Consider the following 17,828-nt stretch of genomic DNA (forward strand, 5'->3'; position numbering starts at 1 on the left):
ATAATCATTGTTAAACTGGTTATTTTTTTAGGGTCATTATACACGTGCCCAAGCAAACAGTCCCAGACCAGCAATGAACTCCCAAGCTGCTGTACCAAAACAGAATACACACCAGCAACAGCAACAAAGAAATATTCGTCCAAGTAAGAGGAAGGGCTCAGATAGCAGTATACCAGATGAAGAGAAGATGAAGGAGGAAAAGTATGATTATATAGCACGAGGAGGTAGGACTCATTTTTCTTTTTAAGGGAATGAGAATAAATAAAACAAAAATACATATAAGATGTACTTATTTGATATTTTAATTATGAAAAGTAAAACTGTTCCTTTTTTAAAATTTTACAGAAAATCCTAAAGGGAAAAACAAACAGTTGATGAATAAAAGAAGGAAACCTGAGGAGGATGAAAAGAAACTAAATATGAAAAGACTACGAACCGACAATGTTTCAGACTTTTCTGAGAGCAGTGACTCAGAAAATTCAAATAAGAGAATGATAAATAATTCCTCAGAGCAGAAGCCAGAGAATGAGTGGAAAAATAAAAACACTTCAAAGATTAATGGAGAAGAAGGAAAATCCCAGAATAACGAGAAGGTAGGAGAAGAGACACTAATAATAGAGAGCCAGCCTCCCTGGGATCAAATACAGGAAGATAAAAAACATGAAGAAGCAGAGCAGAAGTCTGTTGACTCTCAGCTTCAAGAAAAAATGATTATTCATTCATCAGAGCAGGCCACACTTTCTGATCATAATCCTAATAATGATTTACTTCTTAAGGAATGCAGTATGGAAAAAACACATACAGTGGAATTATTACCAAAGGAGAAGTTTGTATCCAGACCACCCACACCAAAATGTGTTATTGATATTACGAATGACACTAATTCAGAAAAGGTGGCTCAGGAAAACTCAAGTACCTTTGGCCTTCAGACACTTCAGAAAATGGATCCTAATGTTAGTGATTCAAAACATTCTATTGCAAATGCAAAATACTTGGAAACAGCAAAACAAGATTCTGATCAGAGCTGGGTCAGTGATGTAGTTAAAGTAGATTTAACCCAATCAAATGTTAGAAGTGCTTCCTCAGGAAAAGATCACCTGAATATGGAAAAAGAGAAAAATCAGTATGTCTCTTACATGTCTTCTCTAAGTGCAGTTTCTGTCACGGAAGATAAGCTGCATAAGCGAAGCCCACCCCCAGAGACAGTAAAATCTAAACTTAATACTTCAGTAGATGCTCACAAGACAAAATCGAATCCCTCACCTGAAGTTATTAAACCCAAAATTACCCATTCTCCTGATTCTGTAAAGTCTAAGGCCACTTATGTGAACAACCAAGCTGCTGGTGAGAGAAGACTAGCAAATAAGATCGAGCATGAGTTATCAAGATGCAGTTTTCATTCAGTTCCTACTCGAGGCAGTACATTGGAAGCTACAAAGAGCCCGCTTATTATTGATAAAAATGAGCATTTCACAGTTTACAGAGATCCTGCACTTGTTGGGTCAGAAACAGGAGCTAATCACATTTCACCTTTCTTAAACCAGCATCCCTTTCCTCTTCATTCTTCATCCCATAGAACCTGTTTAAATCCAGGTACCCATCACCCAGCCTTAACTCCCGCACCCCACTTACTTGCTGGATCATCCAGTCAGACTCCATTACCTACCATTAACACACACCCTCTGACTAGTGGTCCACACCATTCTGTTCATCACCCTCATTTACTTCCTGCCGTGTTACCTGGAGTGCCTACTGCCTCCCTACTTGGTGGCCACCCACGACTAGAGACTGCTCATGCCAGCAGCTTGAGCCACTTAGCGTTAGCACACCAGCAACAGCAACAGTTGTTACAGCACCAGTCACCTCATCTTCTCGGACAAGCCCATCCTTCTGCTTCATATAATCAGCTTGGACTTTATCCAATTATTTGGCAATATCCTAATGGAACACATGCATACTCAGGACTTGGTCTACCTTCTTCAAAGTGGGTTCACCCAGAAAATGCAGTTAATGCTGAATCTTCATTAAGGAGGGTAAGTTACACTGTGGTTTGCCACATATCAATATATTCTTATTAATCACATTTTATTATAATAAAATGTGTTAGAATTTTTCAAACACTTATTTTTCCAATTACGGTGAAACTTTTGATACTTTGTAACTTTGGAACCATAGAAGCTGAAATCTCAGAAAAGCCTATTTGTTTTAAAAAGCCAATTTAAAGTAAAGCTTCTTAGATTGCTTATGACATATCTGTTATGAAGAATCTCTTCATAACTAATTATGGTACCTATCTGTAATTATTTTGCTCAGCTAAATTCCTAGAAATGAAATTTGTAGATTAAAATTTATATAAAATTATAAGGCTTCTGATATATATCATGATCTTATTGTTTTTTTAAAGTGGGTGGGAAGAGGGGGAGAGAAAATCTTAAGTAGGCTCCATGCGCAGCACAGAGCCCAGTGCAGGGCTTGATCTCACAACCCCAAGATCATGACCTGAGCCGAAATAGAGTTGGACACTTTGAGCCACCCAGGCTCCCCATCATCAAATTATTTTTAAGATAGATTGTTATATTCACCAGTTAGATATATTGATGGTATGTTACAAGCTATGACTCTCTGAGGCCCTTGTTCTTGTAAGGGTACCTAGGTTGGAGACTTCTGGTATTTGGGAGTAAAGTTAGGGCTGAGATCCTGCCAACATCAAATATGAGGAATGTTGCAGAAGGTGGTGGTATAGAGAGCTCTTACTCCTTTATGAGCTAATGTGGTTTCTCTAGCCAAATTTATTTTCATACTAAGAAATGATTGTTGAGGAGCGCCTGGGTGGCTCAGTCAGGTAAGCATCTGCCTTTGGCTCAGGTCATGATCCCATGGTCCTGGGATGGGGCCCCACCTTGGGCTCCCTGCCCAGTGGGGAGTCTGTTTCTCCCTCTCCCTCTGCCTCTGTCCCCAACTCATGCTCACTCTTCCTCTCTCTTTCTCAAGTAAATAAATAAAATCTTAAAAAAAAAAAAAAAGATATCTGGGTGGCTCAGTTGGTTAAGCGTCTGCCTTCTGCTCAGGTCATGATCCTAGGATCCTGGGATCGAGTCCCACATCAGGCTCTTTGCTCAGTGCAGAGCCTTCTTCTCCCTCTTCCCCTCTCCCTGCTCATAGTCGTTCTCTCTCTCTCTCTGACAAATAAATAAAATCTTTAAAAAAAAAAGAGAGAAAAGAAATGATTTTTGAGGGCATTACCACCCCCATAATCAAAAATAGTGAGAATCTGTCATAAACTCTAGGACACAACTTACTTGTTGGTGCAGCCCAGATTGCTCTTCAAGTATCCCCCCAGAATCTTTTTTTAAACACTATTTATTTATTTTTATTGTGGTAAAAAGCAATTAACATTAAATTTACCATCCTAATCATTTTTAAGTGTGCAGTTTAGTAGTGTTAAGTATATTCATTCACATTGTTGTGCAACAGATCTCTAGAACATTTTCATCTTGCAAAACTGAAACTTTATACCCATTAAACACTAATTCCCTTTCCTTTTTTCCCCCATTTCTTGGCCAACCACCTTTCTACTTTGTGATAGATAATTCATTTGAAGGAATCATACAGTATTTGTCCTTTTGTGGCTTCTTTCATGTAGCATAATATCTTTGATGTTCATTATATGCATGTATCACATTTTCTTTATACATTTGTCAATGGACTTTGGGTTGCTTTCACCCCTGGACTATTATGGATAGTGCTCCAATGAACTTGTGTATTTTTGACCTTCTCATTTGGGCAAGATGTACGGTAAATATGTTGGGGGTGACGATTTGGAAGGTAATGCTAGTGAGCTTCTCACTTCAGAGATAATACTGCTTATGTAGAGCCTTGGTAATAGATGCAAGGGTGGTGTTCCTCATGCCAAAAGTTTGTCAGAGGAATTGTTATATTCTGGGTAGCAGCGATGACAATAGATTATAGTAATGAGTCCTTCCCTGATTCCCAAGTTGTGATTGTTGCCCTTGGTGGTAAGGGGCATCAAGTGGTTAGTGGTGCAAGATAGACAGTTTTGAATGATATTTTGTATGGTTTAACCCCATAATAAGTATCAGCTCTTTTAGGTTCCACTACTATATGAGCTTTGGCCTTCTTTAACACAGTCACCAATAAACTGCACAATTTATTCTGCACTAGCGTCCCCATATTCAATGCTGGCAGGATTTCAATTCTAGAAGAATTGTGCTTACATTGATCCTGATCGATAAGCTTCCCATGTCCATTCTTGATGGTGCTGTTGAACTTGTGGTAGGTGGAATCTTACTGGAACATTATGTAGTTGATGTCAATGAAGAGTCACTAATTACTACAATATCCTCCTTGCCATTATTGAAAGCAGGTCTGGTGACCCTAGTGCCTAATACGCCCACATTTTTACTCTGACCCTTCACTCTCGTGTCATGAATGTTAGGTGCAACTGATACTGGACAAAGACAGGCTAGAAGAATACATGAGCTGGCAAATAGTTTTGAGTCTTCTTCCATAATTTCCCAACCCTGAAAAACCAATCTAAGTAACTTAGAACTGGCTTGGGTAGGAATTTCTCTCAGTAACTCTCATTCTAGCCTCCGTGTATATAAGGGCATAAAATGTTTTATTAACTGGTCATAAACTTATTAAACTAAAAACAAGCATGTGAAATTTTCATTTGTTATGTAAAATTATAAAGGAGTATATTTAACATTTTGAGCAAAAATGAAGATCTCTTAACCCTAATATTGTGAGAAGTAAAGAAAAAAATAGGAAATACTTTTTAATGATATCTTACAGTCAGAAATTTATCATTACCGTAATTGATTGCAACTTAATACTTCTGGATCATGTAGAACTGAGGCCTTTTAAACATATCTGAGGGGCACCTGGGTGGCTCAGTTGTTAAGCGTCTGCCTTCGGCTCAGGTCATGATTCCAGGGTCCTGGGATTGAGCCCCGCATTGGGCTCCCTGCTCCACGGGAAGCCTGCTTCTCCCTCTCCCACTCCCCCTGCTTGTGTTCCCTCTCTCACTGTGTCTCTGTCAAATAAATAAAAATCTTTAAAAAAAATATTTGAATGATCCTTATGCATGTGCATAAAAATGTGCAAAAAATATATATATATTTTTTTCTCTAATGTGAGATTTGTGCTTTATAATATATATTTTTAATCTAAGCAGCTTTACAGCAGCATGTTTTTGGTGTGATATATTGCTTTTGCATTATCACTTTGAGATGTAAAATTTACCCTTTGTTAAAACCAAAGGGGATTATATTTTCTCAATATTGCCTCAATGTATAACTCCACAAAGTATGTTCTGAAAAAATGTCACTGTGTCATAGTATGGAAACCATCCTTAAGCATGTAATTAGAGAGTTTTAAATATCAACATAGAGATCAATGTCACCAAATATTCAGAATGAGAAAGGCAGCATATGGATATAGAAAAAATTAATTTTGTTGCACTTCCACACCTCCTAAGTTTAAAGGTCCAACAGTGTTTTATAGCTTATAGTTAAATGTGGTGTACAAGTGGGCTTTGAAAATATAATCTTCTGTCTATTCTAAGTAAATTGTTACATTGGAAGAAGTTGTTGATTTTTGACAACAAAAATTGGCAAATGAACTTGATATCTCTGTTTTTGGTTGCATATACTTTAAGAATAACAAATTCTGGTTTTTGTATTAGCAATATACTTTTGGTATTAGAATGACCGGAAATCTGATGAACTAGGCTTTCTGGGGCGTCTGGGTGGCTCAGATGGTTAAGTGTCTGCCTTCGGCTCGGGTCATGATCCCAGGGTCCTGGGATTGAGTCACACATTGGGCTCCTGGCTCAGCGGGGAGCCTTTTTCTCCCTCTCCCTCTCCCCCTGCTCATGCTCTCTTTCTCTATCTCTGTGTTTCAGATGAATAAATAAAATCTTTAAGAAAAACAACCAACTAGGTTTTCTGTACATTTATAAGTTAAAGGCAGTGATTTCAAGATCTACAGTCAGTAAAATAAATAGCAAATTTTTGGAAATTACTATTTTGATGCTGATTGATTTTCTCCATCATATGGAAAAATCCATATAATTATGTTAGTTATTTATTTGTCTGAGTACTTTTCATAAGATGCATTTAGAAAAAGTCACATGCTTTGTAAATATGCATTATAGTCCTGCTATGATATTGTGTTTAGCTTTTTCTAGTAACTGAAGTCTGATATATATATATATATATATATTTTGTTAAATAGAATTCTCCCAGTCCTTGGTTACATCAACCCACCCCTGTGACCTCAGCAGATGGTATTGGATTACTTAGTCACATTCCTGTCAGACCTTCCAGTGCAGAGCCTCATCGGTCTCTTAAAATTACAGCACATTCCAGTCCACCATTGACAAAAAGTTTAATAGATCACCATAAAGAGTAAGTTCACTAATGCTTAAAAATACCGTGTCTTTTATAGTTTTTCTTAATTCACTTTCTAAACAGGTAATTTTAAGTTAATAAACATCTTAAAAGTAGGCTTTGAATAAGTTCTGTTCTTTCCATTTTGATATATCTTCTGATTTACTCAGGAGTATTAAAGTAAATGCAAAGTGGGCGCCTGGGTGGCTCAGTCGGTTAAGCGGCTGCCTTTGGCTCGGGTCATGATCCCAGGGTCCTGGGATCAAGTCCCACATCGGGCTCCCTGCTTGGTGGGGAGTCTGCTTCTCCCTCTGCCTCTGCCATTCCCGCCCCCCCACTTGTGCTCTCTCACTCTGAAATAAATAAAATTAAAAGGTTTTATAAAAAAAGTAAATGCAAAGTTGTGTTTTACTTTCATAATATTGCATAGATGCTATCTTCATATCGTGCAAGAAAAAGTTGTTATAGAAACCTTTATGTGTATTTTCTTTACAGAGAATTGGAGAGGAAAGCTTTTATTGAACCATTACGTTCTGTTGCATCCACATCAGCAAAGAATGACCTGGATCTAAATAGGTCACAGACTGGAAAAGATGGTCTATTGCATAGACATTTTGTGGATCCTGTACTGAATCAATTACAGAGACAACCCCAGGAGACTGGAGAGAGATTACACAAATATAAGGAGGAACACCGTCGAATCCTTCAAGAAAGTATTGATGTTGCTCCCTTCACAACTAAAATCAAGGGACTTGAGGGTGAGAGGGATAATTATTCCAGAGTACCATTGTCATCTTCTAGCCCTAAAAGCCATGTCATCATCAAACAAGACAAAGATGTAGAATGCTCAGTATCAGATCTTTATAAAATGAAGCACTCGGTGTCTCAGAGTTTGCCCCAAAGTAACTATTTCACTACACTGTCTAATAGTGTGGTCAACGAACCACCCAGGTCATATCCATCCAAAGAGGTTTCAAATATTTACACTGAAAAACAGAGTAATTCTGTTGGAGCAGCAGCTAATCCTCAAACTCTGACTTCATTTATATCATCTCTTTCAAAGCCTCCACCTTTAATTAAACACCAACCAGAAAGTGAAGGTTTAGCAGGTAAGATACCAGAACATCTTCCCCATCAAATTGCTTCTCACTCAGTAACAACTTTCAGAAATGATTGTAGGAGTCCTACCCATTTGACAGTTTCTTCTACAAATGCACTCCGGAGCATGCCTGCTTTACATAGGGCACCAGTATTTCATCCACCAATCCACCACAGCCTGGAAAGAAAGGAAAGCAACTATAGTAGTCTTTCCCCTCCAACTTTAACCCCGGTCATGCCTGTAAATGCTGGTGGGAAAATTCAAGAATCACAAAAGCCTCCAACTCTAATTCCAGAGCCAAAAGACTCTCAGGCAAATTTTAAGAATTCTTCTGAACAAAGTTTGTCGGAAATGTGGAAATCTAATAATAACCTCAGCAAAGAGAAAGCTGAATGGCATGTGGAGAAAAGCAGTGGAAAGTCACAGGCTGCTATGGCATCTGTCATTGTACGTCCACCATCTAGTACAAAACTTGAGAGCATGCCAGCAATGCAGTTAGCTTCCAAAGATCGAGTTAGTGAAAGATCTTCAACTGGGGCAAATCAAACAGATTGCTTCAAACCAGCAGAAGCTGGAGAGACTGGAAGAATCATTCTGCCAAGTGTGAATTCAGACAGTGCTCACATAAAATCTGAAAAAAATGTCCAGGCTGTCTCCCAGGGCAGTGTTCCCAGTTCAGTCATGTCTGCTGCAAATACAATATGTAATACCAAAACGGATGTATTCACATCTGCTGCCACTACCACTAGTGTTTCCAGCTGGGGTGGTTCAGAAATAATTTACTCTTTATCAAATACCATTTTGGCCTCTAAATCCTTAGAATGTACCTCTTCAAAAAGCGTCAGTCATTCAGTGGCTCATATACAAGAATGCAGGGTCAGCACCGCAGCTCCAGTTACACCAGCCAGTAGTCAGACAGGAAGTGCTGCTCAGCCCAGCTCTGGGTTCTCAGGCACAACTGATTTTATCCATTTAAAAAAGCACAAGGCAGCATTGGCTGCAGCTCAATATAAAAGTAGTAATGTCAGTGAGACTGAGCCTAATGCTGTGAAAAACCAGACATCTTCAACCTCCCCTCTCTTGGATAGCACTGTAGTCTGTAGTACAATAAACAAAGCAAACTCTGTAGGAAATGGGCAAGCATCCCAGACAACTCAACCTAACTACCATACTAAGCTGAAAAAGGCCTGGCTTACTAGACACTCAGAGGAAGATAAAAATACTAATAAAATGGAAAATTCAGGGAATTCTGTATCAGAAATTATTAAGCCATGTTCTGTCAATTTAATAGCCTCTACATCTAATGATATACAAAATAGTGTCGATAGTAAGATCATAGTTGATAAATATGTAAAAGATGATAAAGTCAGTAGGAGAAAAGCCAAAAGAACTTACGAATCTGGCTCTGAAAGTGGAGACTCAGATGAAAGTGAAAGCAAGTCAGAGCAAAGGACTAAGAGGCAACCTAAGCCAACTTACAAAAAGAAGCAGAATGATTTGCAGAAGAGAAAAGGTGAAATAGAAGATGATTTAAAACCCAATGGGGTTCTCAGCAGGAGTGCCAAAGAAAAAAGTAAATTGAAATTGCAGAGCAACAGTAATAGTGGTAAGTTAATTACTTTTTTTATCTCACGTAAAATGGGCTGTACTTGAAATAATGGTGTCTTTCTCAAAAGATTAATGAGCTAACAGGCATCTTTTGACTTTGTTTGCATGCCCTAGTCTATTGTATGTGCTCGTTGACCTCATTTCTGCATTTCCCATGTACCCGTAAAAGGAAATGAGAGAAGACCTATCTCTCCATTTTTAATAGACTTGTAGATACATGGTTTACTTAGCATTCACATTGACAAAAAGCCAATGTGTTATTTAGTAGTTACTCAAAATTTTGACCATTTCTAAGAACTGTTAAAATGCAGTTAAAGCTATCACACCAAAAGAGGATTTCTAATGATTAGGTATTTGCCTTTACCATGATGTAGTTGTAAAAGAAATCCTATTCACGTGTACTTCCTTTAAGTCACTTTTTTAGAAGAAAATTGCTTCAATTAGTATGAATGTGGCCTATTTCTCATAGTCACATTTTTAGAAGAAAATTGCTTCAATTAGTGTGTTTGTGGCCTATTTCTCACCCTTCTCTCATCTGGTAACAAAATGGAAGGCTTATTGAGATTACCTTCTATTTAACTGATATTACTACTTGGGAAGTTCTTAACAATGGGTAAAAGTTAAATAAAAGCAAGGGATTATGGTTTTGTATGCTCATTTCTGTGTTCAAGAAGAATTTTCATAAGTAAAAGTTTCAAAACTGATTATATTTACATTTCATTTGTGGCCTCAGCAGGGCAAAATAAGTGATACTTGCCAGTAGTATTCACTATATAAAGTGTTTCTATGTTTTTACTCTAGAAGTAGTTTTTCTAAGTCTGCTTATTTCTTTTTAGGTATGTTGCACAATGCAGAAAGCACTTAATAGTTTATACCTGTGTATTCATCCACATACAATATATGAAATATTACAATGTGGACGTTCAAGAAGTACTTTCACAAGCATTTGGATGCTTGAAGGCTCTTATTTAGGCCTTTTCACTGAATGAGGTTTTTCCACATGCCTGTGTGGAAACCAGAGGCAAAGTGAAGGAGAGAAAAACAGGAGGATGAAATCATAGAAAAGGACAGTCAGAAAGTGAAAGACGGAAGGAAAACAAGCTCAACTAGAGACAGAGAGGCTGACAGACTGAAATGCAAATATAGTCAGAAGAAAGAGAGGGAGATTGACATCAGAGAATACTGGATACATGCCATTTATTTGAGTATTGGATTGTGTACAGTGTTGTTTTTTTCTTTCTTGTGGGTTCTACTTCCCCAGTGAATTCTTAAGAGGCTTAGTGTGGTCAGTAATTGTTTTCTTTTCTGTTTCACATAACATTTCCTTTGGTGTTGGGTATACAAATACTTGAGTTAAATTTACAGAGAATGGAGATAGGAATCTTCCAGCTTTTAACACTTAGAAAGCTCATGTGAAGTTAAATTTATAAAATTAACTCTTAATGAAGTACATATTCTATTTCATTTTGAGACCAAATGTACATGTTCCCAAGTAAGAGTTTGAAGACAAAGACTGAAATCAGTACTTTCCCTTCAAGTTGTGACACCTAGTTAAATCTCTCCCCCCCCCCCCCCCGCGGTAGCTAACAGTTAACCTCAGAGAGGGTATTCTAAGCCCCATCTAGTCCCAAGTCCAAATAATAAGTGACTGTTAATTGTCATCTGTTAATTATGGCCAGAGTTGTCTAGGCTTTGTTCTGCTATCTAGAAAAGTTCTCTAAGTTGGGAGTTTATGAATCTAGCTTCCAAACTTTGAGTGGATTATCTATCTCGTGGATTAAATATGACCTTTATTTTTTTAATGGTCGTTGGGGTTGTCCTTGCTCATAAGTCAGTCAAAAAGAGTAAGTTAAGTCTATACTTACAGAATATAATGTGATTACATACACTGTAATACATGTATTAATTATATACAAATAATGCTGTAAAGAAACTTGTATTTCTTAGTACATTCTAAAGCCAGGTACAATAGATTTTATCTGCTGTTTTGGAATGTCTTCATATCTGCTGTCTTTTCATAACGATAATTAAAAGTTGGCTGTTTTTCTGTGACTAAATTCTTACATTATTTTATAAACTGTAATTGCCTATTCTAAGTCCTGTGATAAACAAAAACAGTGCTTTTACTATAATCAGTTAATTTCTATATCTCAAAAAATATTTTTATAGGTGATAGCATATCAGAGATTAAAGGTTAGCATGTATTTGTTTCCTGTTTTCTTCCTCCCTAGTTTTCTGTTGGCTAGAGCAGCTGTTTGGGGATTTGCTAATAAATTGAGAACTAAGGTTGAAAATATTCTGATGGTAAGAGAAATACTAGGTATTTTTTGTTGACTAAATATCTTATTCTCAAAGTTTAGATTTTAGATGTTGCCAGTAAATTAGATATATAGAATTGAAAGATAAATTAATATTTTATTATACAAATACTATTATAGTAATATTAATAAAAGGAGTTAGTTACCGTCATGTGTGGCCTAATTTAGGAGCAAAAATTATAATATCAAAAACTGTCTATATGACCTGGGCCAAGTCTTTGTAATTTATACATTCATTTAAATTTAAAAACAGCTCTAAGTGTCTGTTTTGTGTTACAGAATTGAGATTTGCTTTGAAATGTCTGGTTCTTTATTATAATACTGTTTAAATGGTTCACAGTGGTATGGCTATCCATACTCTTTGAACTGTTCCACTACCTGGAATGTAAAAGCGTACTGGTTAATAGTTGTTTTCTAGTCAAAATAGATAGAATTTATTGAGTTTAGATTGAGTTTATTCTAAGTGTAATAAATAAAAAAGTAAATGATTGGAAGGAAGTATGCCAAGTAAAAATTTATGGTGGTGTGTACCATTTTTGTTGTTCATTCTGACTTCTAAAAGCTCTGAATTTTTTATACTTCTATAGGGGAAATCTGTCTTATATGCAATGGAGGAGATAATAAACCCTTTATACAAGGCTTCTGGAAACATTTTATTCCATAAGTGGTTTGTGTGCACTTAATATGTCTTTCTTTAGTGGATTAAGCCAAATGGCTTGCCCTAAGTTAGAAATAGAAGAGGGGGAAACATGTCATTGTAAAGAACCAGGCAGCAATCCTAAAAGTTCTTAATAACTGGAAGCAGATTTTAAATGGGCCATCCTGGAGCTTAAACACAGTACTTCCTATGTTAAGATACGTTATCTTGCTGTCATTGTACTACTTACACTATCAGCAGGTAAGTGATAGTGGGAGCTCTTAGAGGTTTGCTCCATGTTTCTTCAAAAAGTATATAGTCTCAGGAGAATAGTTGTACTGCCTCTTCTCCACCACATCTGAGTGATTAGAAAACACAGGGTAGGAAATATCTTTTAACATGATAGAAATAGCAAATTATGTAAATCTCATACCTGACATACAGATACATTGTAAGTATACTTTTAAGAGTTTGATATTTGCTTGTCCCAACATAGGTTGTTTTTAAATAAACATGCTTTAATTTTTTAATCTGCTCTGTAGATGAGTGATTACTTGAGCCAGTGTTATTACAATAACTAAGTTCAAGTTAATAAACATGATGGAGCAATGATGTGTAGAGTATAAGTAAATAATTTCTTTTCTTCAAATGTTAGTCATTTGAGGGTTTTTTTTCTTCAGACTTCTCTGATGCTTTTCTTTCTACCATCAAAAAGTCAAGTTAATACTGGCTTTTTTGTTTTCTTCAAACCATTTTATTTTCTAAAAAAGTACTGTTCCATACAGTAAATTGAACCAAATGGAGGGCATCATCCTGAAGGAAAGATACTAAGAGAAATAGCTTACCCCTCTTCTCTCAAATGCTGGTATTATAAAATGACCACTTAACTTGTCTTAGTGAGACACACTTACCTTGGAGAATCAGATTAAATATTTCAAAACAATACCAGTATGTTTGAATTAACCTGTAGTTTCTAAAAGTATTAACTTTTGGTATTCAGTTCTTCGGGTGGATCTTGAAAGAACTTTCTCCTACATAACACCAAATTCCAAATTTTTAGCTATAGATTCACATAGAAAATGAATGATTCCTGTGTTTGCTATTATTACAAATATGAATATTTAATATATAAAGATTTCAATCAGCTGGAAGATTTACTCAGCTCTGTGTTTCCAGTGTACTGACATAGGAGTTCATTTGATTAATAGAAAGTGAGTAAATAGAAATGCTGCTGTGGGCTTTCTGTTATTAATGAGGACCTATAATGTCTTTGGTTTTTTTTTACAGTCTTAATATATTGTGACAGTTGTGTACTTGTCTTGAATTTTATCTCAAGGAGTGTATGTACTTTTTTAAAAGTTGTAATCTTGCTTATAATTTCCTACTGGTTTTACAGCTGGCATCCCTCGTTCAGTATTAAAAGATTGGCGTAAAGTCAAGAAGCTGAAGCAAACGGGGGAATCCTTTTTACAGGATGACTCCTGCTGTGAGATAGGGCCTAATTTGCAAAAGTGCCGGGAATGTAGACTTATTCGGAGTAAAAAAGGAGAAGAACCAACTCATTCACCAGTGTTTTGTAGGTTTTACTACTTTAGACGGTAAGTGAAAATACATAATTGGGGAAAAGTATGTTTATTGGATATTGGAAATTATACTACCATTCTGAGGGTTCCTTACAGAGGTGGAAATAAGTCCTTTGAGCTTCCCTATTTCTGAAACATTATAAAAGAGTATTAAACTTTTTTTGTGGTAAATTTAATAATAGCTAACTATGGGACTAAATTCATAATTCATAGTTACTTGTGTTAATATGGCCTTTCTCTTCTGAGAGATTTACTCATCCTTAATGAGAAATGTTATTATTTTTTCTAGAAAATAATAGTAAACAGCAATTTGTTTAAGAATTTTTTAAAAGTTTATATACTTTGACCAAAACAGTGTGGCATTTATATCTGTATATTAGCTAGAAATCACCAATAGTCTATAAATCTAGGTAAACAATCTAGGCATTAAACTAAAGTCATTGCATTACAATGGACTACCCATACTTTTGTTATACATGTAGCTATAAAAATATGACTTATGAGAAAAAGGATGTCAGTACCATGTCATGTCACATTTCACAAGTTTTGTAGTAAGTATAAAAGCAACTTGTAGTTGTTATTATCCTACATACTACTGTAATATTAACATTACTAAATAATTCTTCAATACTAAAATCATATATAGACTTGTAAGAGTTCAACAAAAAGAATAGCTGGCTGACCCAGCCAGTAGAGACTAATAGTTAATGTCTCAGGTTGTAGAATCATTCATTCCTGAGTTTTAGCTCTTTCTCTTGGTTCCTGTATGACTTTATTACAGCTAAGCCTGTCTCATATGCATACTAATGATAGTGGTACCTACCGTAGAGAGATTTCATGATTAAATGAGATAAAGTACACAAAGTCCTTAGTTTAGTACCAAGCACATATGAATGATTTTATTAATGTTAGCTTCTTATTTTCCTAATCATCACCATCATCTTCCTAAGAGATTTAGGAGACACTTTGCTCTGGTAAATACACCTATGCTGGTGGCCCAGTAGAGACCCCAAGAAATTTATTGGTAGGAACAGAACAGGTTCTGTTTCTTATTTTTACTTCAGGGGCTTTTTAACCAATAATCCCCAAAGGACAGACAACCTTAAAGAATAGTTGTAAAAGCTTGTACACATGGAATTGCAGAAAAGATGAAAAAGAAATCAAAAGGAAAGTTGTTGGTTGGAGTGCCTGGGTGGCTCAGTCATAAGTGTCTGACTCTTGATTTCAGCTCAGATCATGATCTCCAGTTGTGAGATGGAGCTCCATGTCAGCTCTCTGCTGGGTGTGGAGTCTGCTTAAGATTCTCTCTCTCCTTCTCTGCCCCTCCCCCATCCCTTTTTCAAGAAAAAAGGGGGGGGGAAGCAGGTTTGAAGGAAAGAAATGTTCAGATAGAGATAATAGCACAAAGCTGAAGTAAGATGATTGACTATAACAAAGGGAGAAATCTGGTTTGAAAAAAAGAAGGAATGGTTTAGGTAATAAAAGTATAAGAAAAGGGGGTGGTAAAAGGAAATGTTCTTGGTATCCATTGGAAAAATAGAGAATGAATTGTAATGAACTGCCGATATCCCCTGATTGAGAGTAAAAAGGGTAAGTACTAGGATAACTGGAAAATAACCGCCAACAAAGAAAAGAATGGCAATTTTGCCTTCCATTTACCCTAAAATTTTCTGAATTGAGTAGTTACATGAATTGGATGTCAGAAGCTGAGAGGAACTAAGCACATGTAATTGGGTTCCTAATAAACTTTTGAGAATTTCATCCTTGTTCCTCTAAGTCATAAATAGTCATTTTAATTAATGAAAACAATGTACTTGGCATTTTTTTTTAATCCTCCCAGTGAAAGTCTTGAGGTGATTTAGGGCAGTTTCTTTCCATTTATATATGTATGTATTTATTTATTTAGACGGAGGGGGGGTACAGAGGAAGAAGCATAGGGAGAACGAATCTTAAGCAGGCTCCTCGCCCAGCAAGAACCCAACGCGGGGTTTGATCTCAGGACCCTGAGATCATGATGTGAGCCGAAATCAAGAGTCAGACGCTAAACCAACTGAGCCACCCAGGCACCTCAATTTAGGGCATTTTCCACTTAAAGAGGTTCTTGATTTAGGTTATGTGTAAAATAACAGCATTACTCTAGGCAGCATTTGGCCAGCATTTTAACTCTTGTCCTCATCAAACACTTGGATTATAGTTTTCATTTGATTGAAAAAATCTTATTTCTTGAAATAACCTAAAATTGGTGCTGCTTATCATTGCCATTTGTGTAACACTATGGGAGTCATTTAAATTTGTTAAATTTAATTAATAATTAAAGTATGTGTGTTTTTGAAGGACTAACCTATTTTCTTATTTTTTAACATATATGTTCATAATATAAAAATATAAATTAATTATAAATTTACAACTTTATAAAACTGGACTTCTGTCTAGGTATCTAATCCTTTTATGTTTTAATATTTCAGATTGTCATTTAGTAAAAATGGAGTGGTTAGAATAGATGGTTTTTCTTCTCCTGACCAATATGATGATGAAGCTATGAGCTTATGGACACATGAAAATTATGATGATGATGAACTAGATGTAGAAACTTCAAAATACATCTTGGATATCATAGGTGATAAGTTCTGTCAGTTAGTAACATCGGAAAAAACAGCTTTGTCCTGGGTGAAAAAGGATGGTAAGGAAGTTAAATATACAAATGTACACATTTCATTTTAAGAATTTATCTTTCAAGTATACTTAATGGGATTAAGTCCCTAAATTTTATCTGGTCTCCTTGATATTTAATTTTGATGACACTTTTACATACAGATGCACCTATATGTACTTAAGGTAACATATTTTCCAACTGAGGTTGTAATGAATGGATTATCAGTTCATGAAATCACAATAACATTATGCAGTTTCTACCATTATGACATATAGTTAGTGTCATAGGGATATTTCAGAAGTGAAATGGGGAAATTTCAGCCTTTGCCTGAGAAAGACATAGTCCATACCAATTATTTAAGTTTTTAATCTGCTGTGGTTCATCACAGTCTTTAGAGTTAGATGGATTCGTATTTGAATCTCAGCTTTACTCCTTGCTTTTAACTGTATGACTGTAAAATGGAATAACTATTTCATAGCTTTGTTTAGAAAGTAGTTAATTATGTTTACATATGTAAAGCACCTAACATTAAGTACTCTAAATGTTAGCTTATGTTAGCTTCTTTTTCTCCCTTTCTCTTAAATCAGTGGTTTTGTCCCTCAAGGGATGTTTAACAATGACTGGAGACAATTTTGGTTGTATAACTGCAAGGTTGGGGGGAGGTGATAGAGTATTAGCATCTAATGGGTGGAGGTCACAGATGCCCCTAAATAATTCTACATTGCACAGAATAGTCCCTCACAACAGAGAATTATTCAGTCAAAAATCTTAAAAGTGCTAAGGTTGAAAAACTCCATTAGATGTAAATCTTCTGAAGAGAATTACTAATTCAAGAAATCTGTTGATCTTTAGTTAATACATCCTTTGAAGTTCTTGGTTTGCCTTTAAATTTTTGTTTTTGTGTATTTCAGCAAAAATTGTGTGGAAAAGAGCATGTTTGCCTTTAAATTTTTATTTCTCTGTATTTCAGCCAAAATTGCCTGGAAAAGAGCAGTGAGAGGAGTGCGGGAAATGTGTGATGCATGTGAAGCAACATTGTTTAACATTCATTGGGTCTGCCAAAAATGTGGATTTGTGGTCTGCTTAGATTGTTACAAGGCAAAGGAAAGGAAGAGTTCTAGAGGTTGGTTTATAACTCTATATAAATTGAAATTTTTATAATGTTCATTCTCTTTAGGATCACTCATCTGGAAAATGGTATGTGTGTGAGGGTTTTTTATTTTTCCCCGACTTTCCTTTATTTTGAATATATTACATTAAAGAAGTTTTGTGAAGTTTATTAATGGCCAGATTTTCTAGAATAAAAACTGCCTCTACATCCTTTTATCCTCATTAGAAAGATCCACCCTCTCATTTCAAGCAGGTAGTTGTGTTGTTGTTGTTTTTAAGATTTATTTATTTCAGAGAGAAAGAATGAGCGGGATGGGGGTAGGGGCAGAGGGAGAAGCCTCAAGTGGACTCCCTGCTGAGTGTGGAGCCTGACATGGGGCTCCATCCCATGATCCTGAAACGAAATC

At 36.0% G+C, this 17,828-nt stretch overlaps 1 protein-coding gene across 7 annotated transcripts in view; it reads left to right on the forward strand.

Annotated features, from left to right (window-relative positions):
- The window catches only part of JMJD1C (jumonji domain containing 1C), a 270,901-nt gene that overhangs the window by 227,876 nt on the left and 25,197 nt on the right, over positions 1 to 17,828 (forward strand). For all 7 annotated transcript variants that reach the window (XM_073886201.1, XM_073886202.1, XM_073886203.1 and 4 more), the window contains 7 exons: positions 32 to 224; positions 346 to 2,033; positions 6,259 to 6,431; positions 6,909 to 9,118; positions 13,472 to 13,673; positions 16,124 to 16,338; positions 17,282 to 17,434. In XM_073886201.1, the coding sequence (XP_073742302.1) occupies positions 32 to 224; positions 346 to 2,033; positions 6,259 to 6,431; positions 6,909 to 9,118; positions 13,472 to 13,673; positions 16,124 to 16,338; positions 17,282 to 17,434 (4,834 nt within the window). The remainder of the gene's footprint in view (positions 1 to 31; positions 225 to 345; positions 2,034 to 6,258; positions 6,432 to 6,908; positions 9,119 to 13,471; positions 13,674 to 16,123; positions 16,339 to 17,281; positions 17,435 to 17,828) is intronic.

The sequence above is a fragment of the Callorhinus ursinus genome, unplaced genomic scaffold, assembly GCF_003265705.2.
Source record: "Callorhinus ursinus isolate GAN/ISIS: 27379988/994484 unplaced genomic scaffold, GSC_fseal_2.0 scaffold69, whole genome shotgun sequence".
Taxonomy (NCBI): Eukaryota; Metazoa; Chordata; class Mammalia; order Carnivora; family Otariidae; genus Callorhinus; species Callorhinus ursinus.